Here is a 14,375-nt window from a genome sequence, read left to right on the forward strand (position 1 = left end):
ATTAGGCAGATGAGTATTTTGATCACATGATACTGTTTATACATGTTGTCCTACTCCAAGCTGTATAGGCCTGAGAGCCAACTACCAATTAAGTAAATCAGGTGATGTGCATCTCTGTAATGAGGAGGGGTGCGGTGTAATGACATCAACACCTTATATAAGGTGTGCTTAATTATTAGGAGACTTCCTTTCCTTTAGCAAAATGGGTCAGAAAAGAGATTTGACGGGCTCTGAAAAGTCCAAAATTGTGAGATATCTTGCAGAGGGATGCAGCAGTCTTGAAATTGCCAAACTTTTGAAGCGTGATCACCGAACAATCAAGCGTTTCATGGCAAATAGCCAACAGGGTCGTAAGAAGCGTATTGGGCAAAAACGGCGCAAAATAACTGGCCATGAATTGAGGAAAATCAAGCGTGAAGCTGCCAAGATGCCATTTGCCACAAGTTTGGCCATATTTCAGAGCTGCAATGTTACTGGAGTATCAAAAAGCACAAGGTGTGCCATACTCGGGGACATGGCTGAAAACGACCACCTTTGAACAAGAAACATAACATAAAATGTGAAGACTGGGCCAAGAAATATCTTTTTTTCTAACGTTTTATGGACTGATGAGTGACTCTTGATGGGCCAGATGGATGGGCCAGAGGCTGGATCAGTAAAGGGCAGAGAGCTGCACTCCGACTCAGATGCCAGAAAGGTGGAGGTGGGGTACTGGTATGGGCTGGTATCATCAAAGATGAACTTGTGAAACCTTTTCAGGTTGAGGATGGAGTGAAGCTCAACTCCTAGATCTACTGCCAGTTTCTGGAAGACAACTTCTTCAAGCAGTGGTACAGGAAGAAGTCAGTACCATTCAAGAAAAACATGATTTTCATGCAGGACAATGCTCCATCACATGCATCCAACTACTCCACAGCATGGCTGGCCAGTAAAGGTCTAAAAGATGAAAAAATAATAACATGGCCCCCTTGTTCACCTGATCTGAGCCCTATAGAGAACCTGTGGTCCCTCATAAAATGTGAGATCTACAGGGAGGGAAAACAGTACACCTCTCGGAACAGTGTCTGGAGGCTGTGGTGGCTGCTGCACGCAATGTTGATCGTAAATAAATCAAGCGACTGACAGAATCTATGGATGGTAGGCTGTTGAGTGTCATCATAAAGAAAGGTGGCTATATTGGTCACTAATTTTTTGGGGTTTTGTTTTTGCATGTCAGAAATGTTTATTTCTAAATTTTGTGCAGTTATATTAGATTACCTTGTGAAAATAAACAAGTGAGATGGGAATATATTTGGTTTTTATTAAGTTGCCTAATAATTCTGCACGTTAATAGTTACCTGCACAAACAGATATCCTCCTAAGATAGCCAAATCTAAAATAACCCCACTCCAACTTCCAAAAATATTAAGCTTTGAAATTTATGATTCTTTTGGGTTGATTGAGAACATAGTTGTTGATCAATAATAAAAAAAATCCTCTAAAATACAACTTGCCTAATAATTCTGCACACGGTGTACAAAACTTGGTGTATAAATCAAGGCAGTAATGCTGCAATGAGACATTCAAAAATTTGGGCTCACTCACATCAACATATAATATGGAAGAGTTCTACCAATGTTTTATCGGATAGCACTTGAACCATGTTATATTATGGGGCAGTGCAAATCAGTGTTTTTTTCTTATGCCGATTAGGCATGAGATAAGAAGAGCAGCATTCTGTGAATGGTAGCACAAATCTTAAGGTGCCCATCTATTCAAGTCTGAGTGCATGGTAATGAGCAGACTGCACTTGGATGACATCTGGATGCAGCCCGATTTCCATGAACTCATAGAATAGAGAAATGTTCGTCTCCATCTTCTCCTCACAGTGTGCTACAATTCTCTCATCCGAGTGAATTGGAACACACTAAGCTGACACTCAGATCAAACTCTAAACAGTTTGATCAGTGTCACTAATATAATCGTCCCGCTTCTCTCGCATAAAATAATCTACGGCCCTCTGACTCCCGCCTTAAGGGTGCTTTACACGCTGCGACATCGCTACCTATATGTCGTCGGGGTCATGTTGTTAGTGACACACATCGGGCGCCGGTAGCGACATCGCAGCATGTGACACCAAGGAGCAACGATCAACGATCGCAAAATCGTTAAAAAATGGTGATCGTTGACACGTCGCTTCTTTCCTTAATATCGCTGCTGCCACAGGTACGATGTTGTTCGTCATTCCTACGGCATCACACATCGCTATGTGTGACACCGCAGGAACGACAAACATCTCCTTACCTGCGTCCACCGGCAATGCGGAAGGAAGGAGGTGGGCGGGATGTTACGTCACGCTCATCTCCGCTCCTCCGCTTCTATTGGGCGGCCGCTCTGTGATGTCGCGGTGACGTCGCTGTGACGCCGAACACAACCTCCCCCTTGAGGGAGGGATTATTCGGCGGTCACAGCGACGTCGCTGCACAGGTACGTGCGTGTGACACTGCCGTAGCGATAATGCTCGCTACGGCAGCGATCACCACATATCGCTGAACGACGGGGGCGGGTGCTATGTGCACGACATCGCTAGCTATAGATAGCGATGTCGTGGCGTGTAAAGCACCCTTTACAGTCAATCCAATAGAGCTCCCAGAATTAACACCTTTATTCAGGAGATCAGTGGGTGTCCCAGCTGATGAACGCGAAAGCTGTTTGACTGACATGCCTTTAATCCAAAATAACCCAATGTTATGAAACAAGCATTATTGTAAGGGAAAAATGAAAGCCGTTATATAAACTATATAATTTTAAATCAGGATTTGTGTGCTCATATAAAACATTTTACTTTACTGTCAAACCATTTCAGGTTGCTGGTCATACATAGGTGATCCCCATGATTGTCACCATAAAGAATGTGTGGTCACTACCAACCCACCGCTCATCCAAAATGGGACTTATCGCTTCTGTTGCTGCAGTGCAGACATGTGCAATGTCAACTTCACAGAGAATTTCACACCGCCAGATCCTCCAGATACAACACCCATCCGTAAGTAGCATGTTTTTATTTTTTTGAGTCCTGGATAAGGATCTGTACATTCCTTTAGTAATTAAGTCTACTACCTGGAAAGAAAAATGTGTCTGTCTATACTGATCATTCACTAACATCAGATCTGTGACCGGAGGGGTCCTGTAATTGGGGAACACTGTGTGCACAGAGGGCTAGTCCTAGTCTTAGGTCTAATTGTTATAGATAGCTATTGTTCATGTCATGGCAACCATCCTTTAAAGGGAACCTGTCTGCAGTTTTCATCATGTCTGAACAAAGACTAGAACCTTCAGAAGCATCTGTCCTGTATTTCATAAAGGTGTATATTATCCCCTAACTCCCCCTTTACAAACCCCAATAATCCTTTTAAGCTCTCACTTGCTCTATGTAAATCTGGATAGCTTGTCCGATGGGTGTCCATGGTGTGGTGTCTATCCCTCCTTTCCGTTGCTGATCACCATGCTCTTGCTTTCCTTGATGGGGATGATGCCTCCTGTGTGATCCACATAGCCAGGCGAAATATCGTATCTATCGCCTGCGCGTGCAAGCACACTTTGCAGGCAGACCCTAAACTATAAGTGGAAACAAGCTGTGGATATACAGTGGCATGCAAAAGTTTGAGCACCCCTGGTCAAGTTTACAGATATTCTGAACAATTAAGCAAGTTGAAAATGAAATTATCTGTAAAAGCCATAAAGTTAAGGATAACACATATCCTCTGCATTTTAGACAAAAAAAATATATATATTTTTTACATTTTTAAATTCACAACAAAAACTAAAGTTGGCCAATGCAAAATATTGGGTACCCTGCATGGTTAGTACCCTGCAACACCCCCTTTAGCAAGTATCAAAGCTTGTAAATGTTTTTTGTAGCCAGCCAAGAGTCTTTCAATTCTTGTTTGAGGGATTTTCATGCTTTCTTCCTTGGAAAAGTCTTCTTGTTCTGTAAGATTCCTGGGTCCTCTTGCAAGCACTGCTCTTTTGCGGTCTAACCACAGATTTTCAATGATGTTCAGATCAGGGGACTTTGAGGGCCATTGTAAAACCTTCAGCTTGTACCTTTTGACATAGGCTAATATGGATTTTGAATTGTGTTTAGGATCCTTATCCATTTGAAGAAGTCATCCTCTTTTCAACTTCAGCTTTTTTACAGATGGTGTTATGTTTGCTTGAAGAATTTGTTCAACTTTAATTGAATCCATTCTTCCCTCTACCCGTGAAATGTTCCCAGTGCCATTGGATAGAACACAACCCAAAGCATGATTAATCTACCCCCATGCTTAATGGTTGGCGAAATGTTCTTGTCATGACATTCTGTCTCCTTTTTTTCCCAAACATTTGGTTTGATCATTGTGGCCAAGGAGTTCTATTTTAACCTCATCAGTTAACACGACTTGTTTCCAAAATACATCAGTCTTGTTTAGATGTTATTTTGCATACTTCTGATGCTAAATTTTATGGTTAGGACGCAGGAGAGGTTTTCTTCAGATGACTCTTCCATGAAGGCCATTTTTCTGTAGGTGTCTCTGAACAGTAGAACAATGTACCACAACTCCAGAGTCGGCTAAATCTTCCTGAAGGACTTTTGCAGTGAAGTGAAGGTTCTGATTTGCCACTTTATCAATCCTACAAGCAGCTCTCACAGAATTTTTGCTTGGTTTTCCAGACCTTATCCTGACCTCCACTGTTTCTGTAAGTGCCATTTCTGAATTACTGTTTGAACTGAGGAAAGGGCAACTTGAAAACACTTTGCTATTTTCTTCTAGCTTTCTTCTGCTTTGTGGGCCTTCACCATTTTGATTTTCAGAGTGCTAGGCAGCTGCTTTGAAAAACCCATGGCTGTTGTTTTATTTGCACAAGATTAGAGGAAGCTGGGTTTTTATAAAGCTGTGAAATTTGCATCACCTGCCCTTTCCTAACTATGATAATGAACAAGCCACAAACCTAACAGGCTAATTAAGGTCTGAAATGATAGTCAAAGTTATGTGAGCACACAAATCTCCAGGCGTGTTCAAACTTTTGCATTGGCCCATTTTCATTTCTGTAGTTTTTAAAATGTTAAAAATGAAAATATATTTTTTTTGTTCTTACCTAAAATATAAAGGAAATGTGTCATCTTTAACTTTATGCTTTTTTGAGATCATTTCATTTTCAACTTGATTAACTGTCACAATAACAGTATTTTTGACCAGTGGTGCTCAAACTTCTGCATAGCACTGTAAGGAGCACAATTGGGTCTTACCAGTTTAAAAAATAGTGACTTTCTAATAGAAAAACCACTCACCTGGAATGATTGTGAGATTCACAACCAGTATAGAGACATATAACCGCTGCAGCCGATCCCACGTGCCAAAGGCAGAGACAAGACAAAAACAAGGATAATTGTGGTATACTCCACGCTGCTATAGAAAGAAACACTCCAAATAATAAAAGTAATGTGGATGGTTTATTCTACACGTTTCGAAGATATATCCCTTCGTCTTCCTCAGAAAAGAATCAGTGGATTTTCCTGAGAAAGAAGAGGGGATATCTCTTCAAAACGTGTAGAATAAAACATAGACATTGCTTTTATTTTTAGGAGTGTTTCTTTGTGCAGCAGCGCGGAGTATACCACAATTATCCTGGTTTTTGTCTTAAAGTATAAGTGTGCATGCGTCATCTACATCACTGGGCAAAATCTAGCGCTTGTGCCTAGACATCACCGACTCGTGCATGCACACTTTCCTCTGCCCTACTGTGTGCAGTGCCTAAAACACAAGTGCGCATGCGTAAGCCGGCGATGTCTCTGTGCAGACTAGAGATTTCACCCGGCCTTGTAAATGATGCAGGAGGAGTCATCCATGTTAATCAAAGCAAAAGGATTGTGATCAGCAGCAGAGAGGAGGGACAAACACCGCACCAAGGAAGCCCATCAGATCACACTGTCTGAATTTACATACGGTGCAGGAGAATTTTAAACGTTTTTTGGAGGGTGTAGAGGGGGAGTTAGGGGATAATTTACACCTTTATAGAATGCAGGACATGGGCTGCTGAAGGTGCTAGTCTTTGTTCAGACACAAAATATCTAGTAACAGGTTTGCTTTAAAATCATGGAAAGTTACAGAAACCATTATAAAGAGACTTAAAGGTTTTCACAAAGTCCCCGATCTTTGTGGAGAGATTACCACTTACTTGTCTGGATCTCTGATGCAAGCCAATGTGATCCTTTCCACTATCTGATTGACATTTGAAAGTGTACCTTCAGAGTCCAATGACAGTGATGATTGGGCTCGATTTTCTACAATTAAGTAGAGCAGGCTGTAGTGAGCTCCATATGGGGGTAGCATGGTGCCTGTGCCAATGTTGCTGCTTCCTATGAGTGTTTGCCCCAGATGTGTCGTCACTACATTGAAAACCAAAAATATCTGTTCTTTAGTGCTTCACTTCAACTCCCCACTACAATTTTGGATAATTCTTGATTTTACAAATGATATGACATGTCACTTAAACAGTAACCTTCATTTTAATTTCAATTTTTATGCCACAAATCAAAAGTATATATGAGAATAAGCAACTTTGTAATATATCTTATCAGACAAATCTGCTTCTTTCTCTGCCAGAATCGATCAGTCATTATCAACATTCTCAATTCTGAGAAAAAAATCTGTATTCAGTGAAGACTTTCCCATTACTGAGATAGGAGATGGCAGCTGGTGCTGATGAGATTCTATGATGACAGGAGGAGGGGGGAGCTAGAGGTAAGAGGAGGGAGGGGCTAGAGGTGACAGAGGGAGGGGCTAGAGGTGACAGAGGGAGGAGCTATATGCAGAACTTTGCCTCCTCCCCCTCTTCTATTCACATAGAATCTTATCAGCACCAGCTGACATCTCCTCTCAGTAATAGGAAAGTCTTCACTGAATACAGATTTTACCTCAGATTTCTCTGCTAAGATATATTACAAAGCTGCTTATTTTTATGTGTACTATTAGTTTATTAAATCAAAATTAAAACACCGGTTACTCTTTCGCTTGCCACCTTAGCGCTGTTTTTTCTTCAATCCTGTGCTAACAGCAAGATAATAGTCACATTTGGCACCACTTTTCGAAATATTCAAAGCAGAGTCTGTAACTCACATTAATCACTAATATTATGTGACCTTGCCGTCAGTTAGTGCGGGGGGCAGTTACTGCGACCACTCCCTATTGATTGAGCAGTGACTGAACCTGCGCCAGTGTTGACCCTATGGGGTACTTTGCACACTACGACATCGCAAGCCGATGCTTGCGATGCCGAGCGCGATAGTCCCTACCCCCGTCGCAGCAGCGATATTTTGTGATTGCTGCCATAGCGAACATTATCGCTGCAGCAGCTTCACACGCACTTACCTGCCCTGCGACGTCGCTCTGGCCGGCGAACCGCCTCCTTACTAAGGGGGCAGGTCGTGCAGCGTCACAGCGACGTCACACGACAGGCGGCCAATAGAAGCGGAGGGGCGGAGATGAGCGGGACGTATACATCCCGCCCACCTCCGTCCTTCCGCATAGCCGGCGTGAGCTGCAGTGACGCAGGTAGGAGATGTTCCTCACTCCTGTGGCTTCTCACACAGCGATGTGTGCTGCCGCAGGAACGAGGAACGACATTGTACTGTCGCTGCAGCTACATTATAGAAATGTCGGACACTACACCAATGATACGATTACGACGCTTTTGCGCTCGTTAATCGTATCATAAAGGATTTACACACTACGATATCAACAGTGATGCCGGAAGTGCTTTCACTTTCAATTTGACCCCACTGACATCGCACCTGCGATATCGTAGTGTGCAAAGTACCCCTATGACTGGAAGCTGAACACTACCAGGAGGAATAAAGTTAATTTCCTCCCGGCAGCGGGGCTCACTGTGTGGCCATCAGGCAGGTTCAGAATGCCTGCAGATTAACCCCATATCTGCAGGTTAATAGCTTTTTTTCACATGACAGGTTCTCTTTAAATGAATAAATATTTTTAAATGTAAAATATATAATCACAATCCATTTTTGAAAAAGTCATAAAATATTGTTAAACTGGGGACATTATATATTCTATTCCTACACTGAGGCTTTCTATTCAGTCCTGTAATCCTGAACTATTGAGGACCAGCTTTCACTACATTCTGGGGGTTCCTCAGCAGGACCTCTCCAGAGCATTTTTCTAATCTCGTCTTCTTAGTACAAAACTGCGCTTTATTGCATAAAGTCATTGTTTTTTCCCGTCATTTACTTCTAAGCAGACGGAGGTAAAATGAAGTCAGCTGGCAGTGTAATTACTTGGACAGGCCTGCTACAGCCAAGACGTCAGTTTCGCACAGTCTGAGTAATAGTTGACGTTCCACATTTTTGTGGTTTGCATCATTGAAGCTTTAAAGAAACAGAAGAGAAAAAAGAAGCCACCCTGTTTTATCACCCAAGCATCTAAATAGGGACCTATATGAGGCTCTTAACTTCAGGTCTGGAAACCTGGGGCCGGTCTTTGCATTGCAGTCTGTACGCGGACTGTGAAAAATGGATGTGTGAATTCGGCTTAAAGCCCCCCAAAAACCTTGACACAAATCCATTTACTTGATATAAAACCAATTGAGCTGAGCTAAAATTTTGAGGGTATGAAACAGCTGGGAATAAGGTACAATGTGACATTATTGCAATTTCTTCTGGGTGTACACTGAATGGGACTAGTCCGCACTACCTTGCCTTACTATACAGAGCAGCACATGTCACCTCTTCCATGTACAATTTCTTTTGGGAGAAAACGAGGACCTACTCTGCTAACATTTTCAGGGCTCAGTGTAGTGATATAGCTTGCATAGGTAGACTGCAACCATGTTCCAACACATTTTGGGGACTATAGTCCTTGAAGTCACACAAAAAGCAGGATTACAAGGTTTGATATTTTGGATTGGACCTGTATGCTAGGCCCAAAGAAGACATCTATCTTCTGCTTCATTCATTAATTTAAATATAATCTTAAGAATCTATTATCGGCTTTTCAGTCAGTCATACGTAGCAGTGATATTGTAGGCTTTTTTATTTTTTAACTATTTAATTAATTGGAGCAGTATTAAGATGGACGGACACCAACCCGTTAGTCTGTGTGACAGCTATTCTTCAGCTACATTCCGTATACATGCACGCTCAGTTTAACCAAACATACTTGTGTTCTCTGTTGTGAATTTGGTATATACCATTCGCAGATACGTCTGCAGAGGCTTATCTCTAGAGCAAAGGATTGGGCATGATGAAATTCAATATGCCTGATCCTTCTTTCTTTCAACATGTGACTTCATCCTTTATATAAAAAAACGATCAGTTACAATAGACCTCCTTTACCCGAAGCCGATTTTGAGATTTTTCGTTTTTACTTTTTTCATCCCCTTCTTCCAGGAGCCATAACTTCTGTGGGACGAGTTGTACTTTTGAATGACACCATTCATTTTATCATGTTATGTGCTGGAAAGTTGGAAAAAAAATTCCAGTGCAATTTTGCCATTGTTTTTTGAGTTTTTGTATTCACCGTGTTCACTATACAGTAAAATTGACTTAGAAATATGATGGGAAAAATATGTTATGTAAATAATAGGAAAATGACATGAAATATGTTATATATAATAGGGAATAAAATGTTCATTGTGTCGCCATTTTCCAAAACCCATAACACTTTCAATTATTGGGCTCTTGTACTGTACGTGGGATTATGTTTTGGGCTCTGACCTAACATTTTTACTGATACCAGTTTTGGGAAGATGCATTGTTTTGATTGCCTCTTATTGCATTTTATTACAATGTTGCAGTAATTCTGCTGTTTCGATTTTTTCCTCGTCATGTTGTTTACCTGCGGCTGCTAGAGGCACATGACGGCTGATTAAATCAGCCATCATCTGCAGGGAACACGCCAAGCCCGCATCAAAGGCAGATACACAACATATCAAGTAAATCTACATCATGTGTTGTGAAGGGGTTAATGGGTTGTCGCATCATCTTAAACGGGTGAAATTGAGACGTTCTTGTGAAAACAAGAAACTTAGTTTTTACTTGTTGTTATTGTTTTATTATATCATTGTTTACTACTCATTGCCTAGGACCATGCGCAGTCCTTTCCCGCTCTGTGCATTGGGGTGTATAGGCACCGTTCTGATGTTGACCAGATTACTGGACTTCACTGTTCACCTCATATCCAGTTAATGTCAGTACCACTGCACTTCTCCAGTGCTACAGATGCAGAGCTTTGCACAATTCGGGCCAGGGGAGTGATGATGCTGCTAGTCCAGACTATCGGTCAAGCAGGAGTCCACCTCCCCCAGACAGCAGAAGCTGGGCGGCAGGGGACGGGGCGTTCTTGCTCAGAAGATGAGAAATCTAATTAAAATGTAGTTTTCTCTTCTTTGATTTTTCAAAATAACAGGTAGGCACCTACATTACATTCCTTTACACTCCTTACATTATAGAATAATATATAAATATGCCGCTACTCCTGAAGCCACTGCACAGTCTTTTCTTCTTTAAGCCACTAGTTTTCAGCACTTGTGTTTTCCAGGGTTGGCAAAATGCCAGTTACCAGTCAGTCAATGCACCTGGAAACTTACTACTGAGGCGCCTTACATTTCAGATTGTTTTCTGTTGATGTCTATGAAAGTGCGTACTGCCAGGCCAATAAAAATGTCAAACCGGCTCCAGGAGAGGCCTAACCGGCCTGTACATTTTTGGTATTTTTCATATTCATAGACTGTATTCATTGTTATAGTGAAACATGAATTACTACATTTCATTATCTTCTGACATTGGCTCAGGCTGTGACTCCCATATATTGCTAAAGTGCAGAAGGTGTATATATATATGTCGCGGGCGGAGGAGGGGACGCCGCGCTCTCCCACTGCTGCTCGGGTCCGGCTGCCGATGCGGCTGCTGCGGCCTGCTGCTGCTCGGTGGCTCGAGCGATGGGCCGGATCCCGGGGACTCTAGCGACGCTCCTCGCCCGTGAGTGAAAGGGGGTTTTGGGTGTGGGGATTGGTTATTGTCCGTGACGCCACCCACGGTTGTGGTGATTTGTTAACACCACCGCTGCTCTTTTGTGGGGATCCCGGGAAGGATGGTATGGAGCAGCCAGTTGTTGTGTTGCCCCTCCGTGGGTAGGGGTTGGTGATCCCGGGGCCCAGTGATGAGTTGGGAGATGCAGGGCTTGGTGGGTGCAGGGACGCGGGGGGCGGCAGCGCTGTGCCTTGCGGCACTGTGGTACTCACTCAGCCTGAGACGATGACACAGTTCTCGGTAAAACACACGGCTGGAAAGACGGTTCCCACGGACGGCTGCACTTGCTCTCCCAGTAGGTGACGGTGATGTCCCTTTGTCCTGCACCTAATGTTCCTGTGTTGGTAGCGATGGGTTCCCACCGGTAACCCGCTCCCCGGCTTGGATATGGGCCGGAGGAGCCCTACTTTTGCCCGCAGGCGCTGGCCCTGAGAAACTGGTGCCCTGGCGGTGGCGGTGTCTCTCCTCAATGGTTGGACTGTTGCCTTCAATCGGGACTTGGTTGTTTGGAGACAGACGTCCCCTTCACTGACGGATTTGGCAAATTTACGGCGACTCCTAGCCTTGCCGGGGTCCGAGAGGCCCCTGCCCTGGTGCTGACTGGTCTTTGTATACTGCTCCAGACCGCCGGGCCACTACCCATCCGCGGTCCTTCCAGCAACCTCCGAGCAGTCCCCCTCCAGACTGTCACCGTCGCTGCTGACCTTGCTGACTCTGTCCTGCACACAGCCGGACCAACTTCAGGCTTTACTCCTCTCACTTTTACTCTTTTCTTCTTTGCTCCACTACTACTTCACTTTCACTTCACTTCCCTAACTCGACTCTGTTCTTTCCACTTCCTCCTCCTTTCTCTATCTTGCTTCCTCTCACTTTCACTTCCCTCACTTGACTGCCTGGTTCCTCCCGCCTCCAAGGCTGTGAACTCCTCGGTGGACGGAGCCAACCGCCTGGCCCACCCCCTGGTGTGAACATCAGCCCCTGGAGGAAGGCAACAAGGATTTTAGTAGCCTTTGTGTTCCTAACTGGGATGTAGGGTGTGGTGGTGTAATGACCTGTGACCCCTGGCTTGCCCAGGGCGTCACATATATATATATATATATATATATATATATATATATATATACAGGGCCGGATTAAGGTTGGTGGGGGCCCCTGGGCAGAAAATCTGGTGGGGGCCCCATAAACGTTAACATTTTTAGCCATAACAATAGAGCGTGAACTGTAGCATTTAGATATAAATCCAATGAACATTTACCTTATCCTGTTCTGCCACATTCAGATTTACAGTACTACAATACACACACAGTCCAGGATAACTCACAGCAGTCACTTATACACAGAAAGTAGAGTTAGGCTATGCTATCGCTACAGAAAGAGTCCGTAATGAAAAGCCAATTTCATGCGCTCTGAGTGCAGCCCCTCCCATAGACAGAGCAGGGGCTGCATCCAAAGCACATGAAAGAAGTGACATGTCACTTCTTAGAACGCAGCGCTTCAGGCAGCAGCCGAATCGCTGCGCTCTAAAGGTGGTGTCACACACAGCGACAACGACGTCGCTGCTACGTCACCATTTTCTGTGACGTTGCAGCGACGGCCCGTCGCTGTCGCTGTGTGTGACATCCAGCAACGAGCTGGCCCCTGCTGTGAGGTCGTTGCTCGTTGCTGAATGTCCTGCTTCATTTTTTCGTCGTCGCTCTCCCGCTGTGAAGCACACATCGCTGTGTGTGACAGCGAGAGAGCGACGAAATGAAGCGAGCAGGGAGCAGGAGCCGGCGTCTGGCAGCTGCGGAAAGCTGTAACCACTGTAAACATTAGGTAACCAAGGGAAGACCTTTCCCTGGTTACCCTATATTTACCTTCGTTACCAGCCTCCGCCGCTCTTGCTGCTAGTGCCGGCTCCTGCTCTGTGCACATGTAGCTGCAGTACACATCGGGTTAATTAACCCGATGTGTACTGTAGCTAGGAGAGCAAGGAGCCAGCGCTAAGCAGTGTGCGTGGCTCCCTGCTCTCTGCACATGTAGCGACGTTATGATCGCTGCTGCGTCGCTGTGTTTGACAGCTAAGCAGCGATCATAACAGCGACTTACAAGGTCGCTGTTACGTCACAGAAAATGGTGACGTAACAGCGATGTCGTTGTCGCTGTCGCTATGTGTGAACCCAGCTTAATACACCACGTGCGCATGGCTCCTGCATAATCTTCATAGATTGTGCTGGGGACGCAGGACGCATGCAGTTACGCTGCGGTGCAGATCGCAGCGTAACTGCATGCAAATACACAACGTGCGTACAGAACCTTACTCACATATTTTTTATTGATCCCAATGTTAAGGCAGCCAGGGCCGGCTCCAGGTTTTTGTGGCCTCCGGGTGGAAGTCTCAGTGGGCCCCATCCACACACAGACACGCACATACACAGGCATACGTATATATACATATTTGAAGACAAATTCAGAAAAATACATATAAACAGCCAAATATATGCACAGTCATATACACTGACATACATGCAGACACAGACGCATTAGGGCTCGTGCGCACGTTGTGTAATTCCATGCATTTACGCTGCGTATAGCACTGCAGTGTAAATGCATGTGTCCTGCGTCCCCAACACGATCTATGTAGATTGTGCATGACACGTGCGCACGTTGCTTTTTTGAACGCAGCGATTTGGGTGCTAAAATGTTGACCCAAATCTGTGCGTTCATAAAATGAGCATATCAATTATTCCGTGCGCTATGGATGCAGCTCCCACTCTGTCTATGGTGGGGGAAGCAGCCAGAGCGCATAAAATCGGCATTTTTTGTAAAGAAAAACTGCATCCATTATGCAGTGTTTCTGCAGCGATTTGACGCACACATGTGCTGTTAAATCGCTGCAGAATATTTAGCAGTTACGTGCGCATGAGCCTTTACAGGTATTAATATGGGGAAATCGCCAGCAGCCTCACTCACCTCTCCGGCTTGTTTCCGTCCAGCTCCTTTAGGACATGTGGCTGTGTTTCACGATGGCTGTCACTAACAGACATGACTGCACACTGACAGCACTGCTGTATATACATCACAGGAGGGGCTGGGGGCTACAATATATACATTACAGGAGGGGCAGGGGGCATAGACGTTACTGGAGTGACAAACAGCTCTGGTGGTGTACTCATTACTGGGATGGGTGACATAGCGCTCTGGGGGACCCATATAGTTCTGGGCGGCTGCACAGACTGCTTCTTACACACACAGCTCTGACACACACACACACACACACACACAGCTCTGACACACACACACACACACAGCTCTGACACACACACAGCTC

General features: G+C 44.4%; 1 protein-coding gene across 1 annotated transcript in view; it reads left to right on the forward strand.

The window, feature by feature from the left end:
* Positions 1–14,375, forward strand: part of BMPR2 (bone morphogenetic protein receptor type 2) — a 284,724-nt gene that overhangs the window by 111,761 nt on the left and 158,588 nt on the right. The window contains exon 3 of the mRNA XM_075317608.1: positions 2,846–3,025. Coding sequence (XP_075173723.1) covers positions 2,846–3,025 — 180 coding nt within the window. The remainder of the gene's footprint in view (positions 1–2,845; positions 3,026–14,375) is intronic.

This window comes from Anomaloglossus baeobatrachus, chromosome 7 (genome assembly GCF_048569485.1).
Source record: "Anomaloglossus baeobatrachus isolate aAnoBae1 chromosome 7, aAnoBae1.hap1, whole genome shotgun sequence".
NCBI lineage: Eukaryota > Metazoa > Chordata > Amphibia > Anura > Aromobatidae > Anomaloglossus > Anomaloglossus baeobatrachus.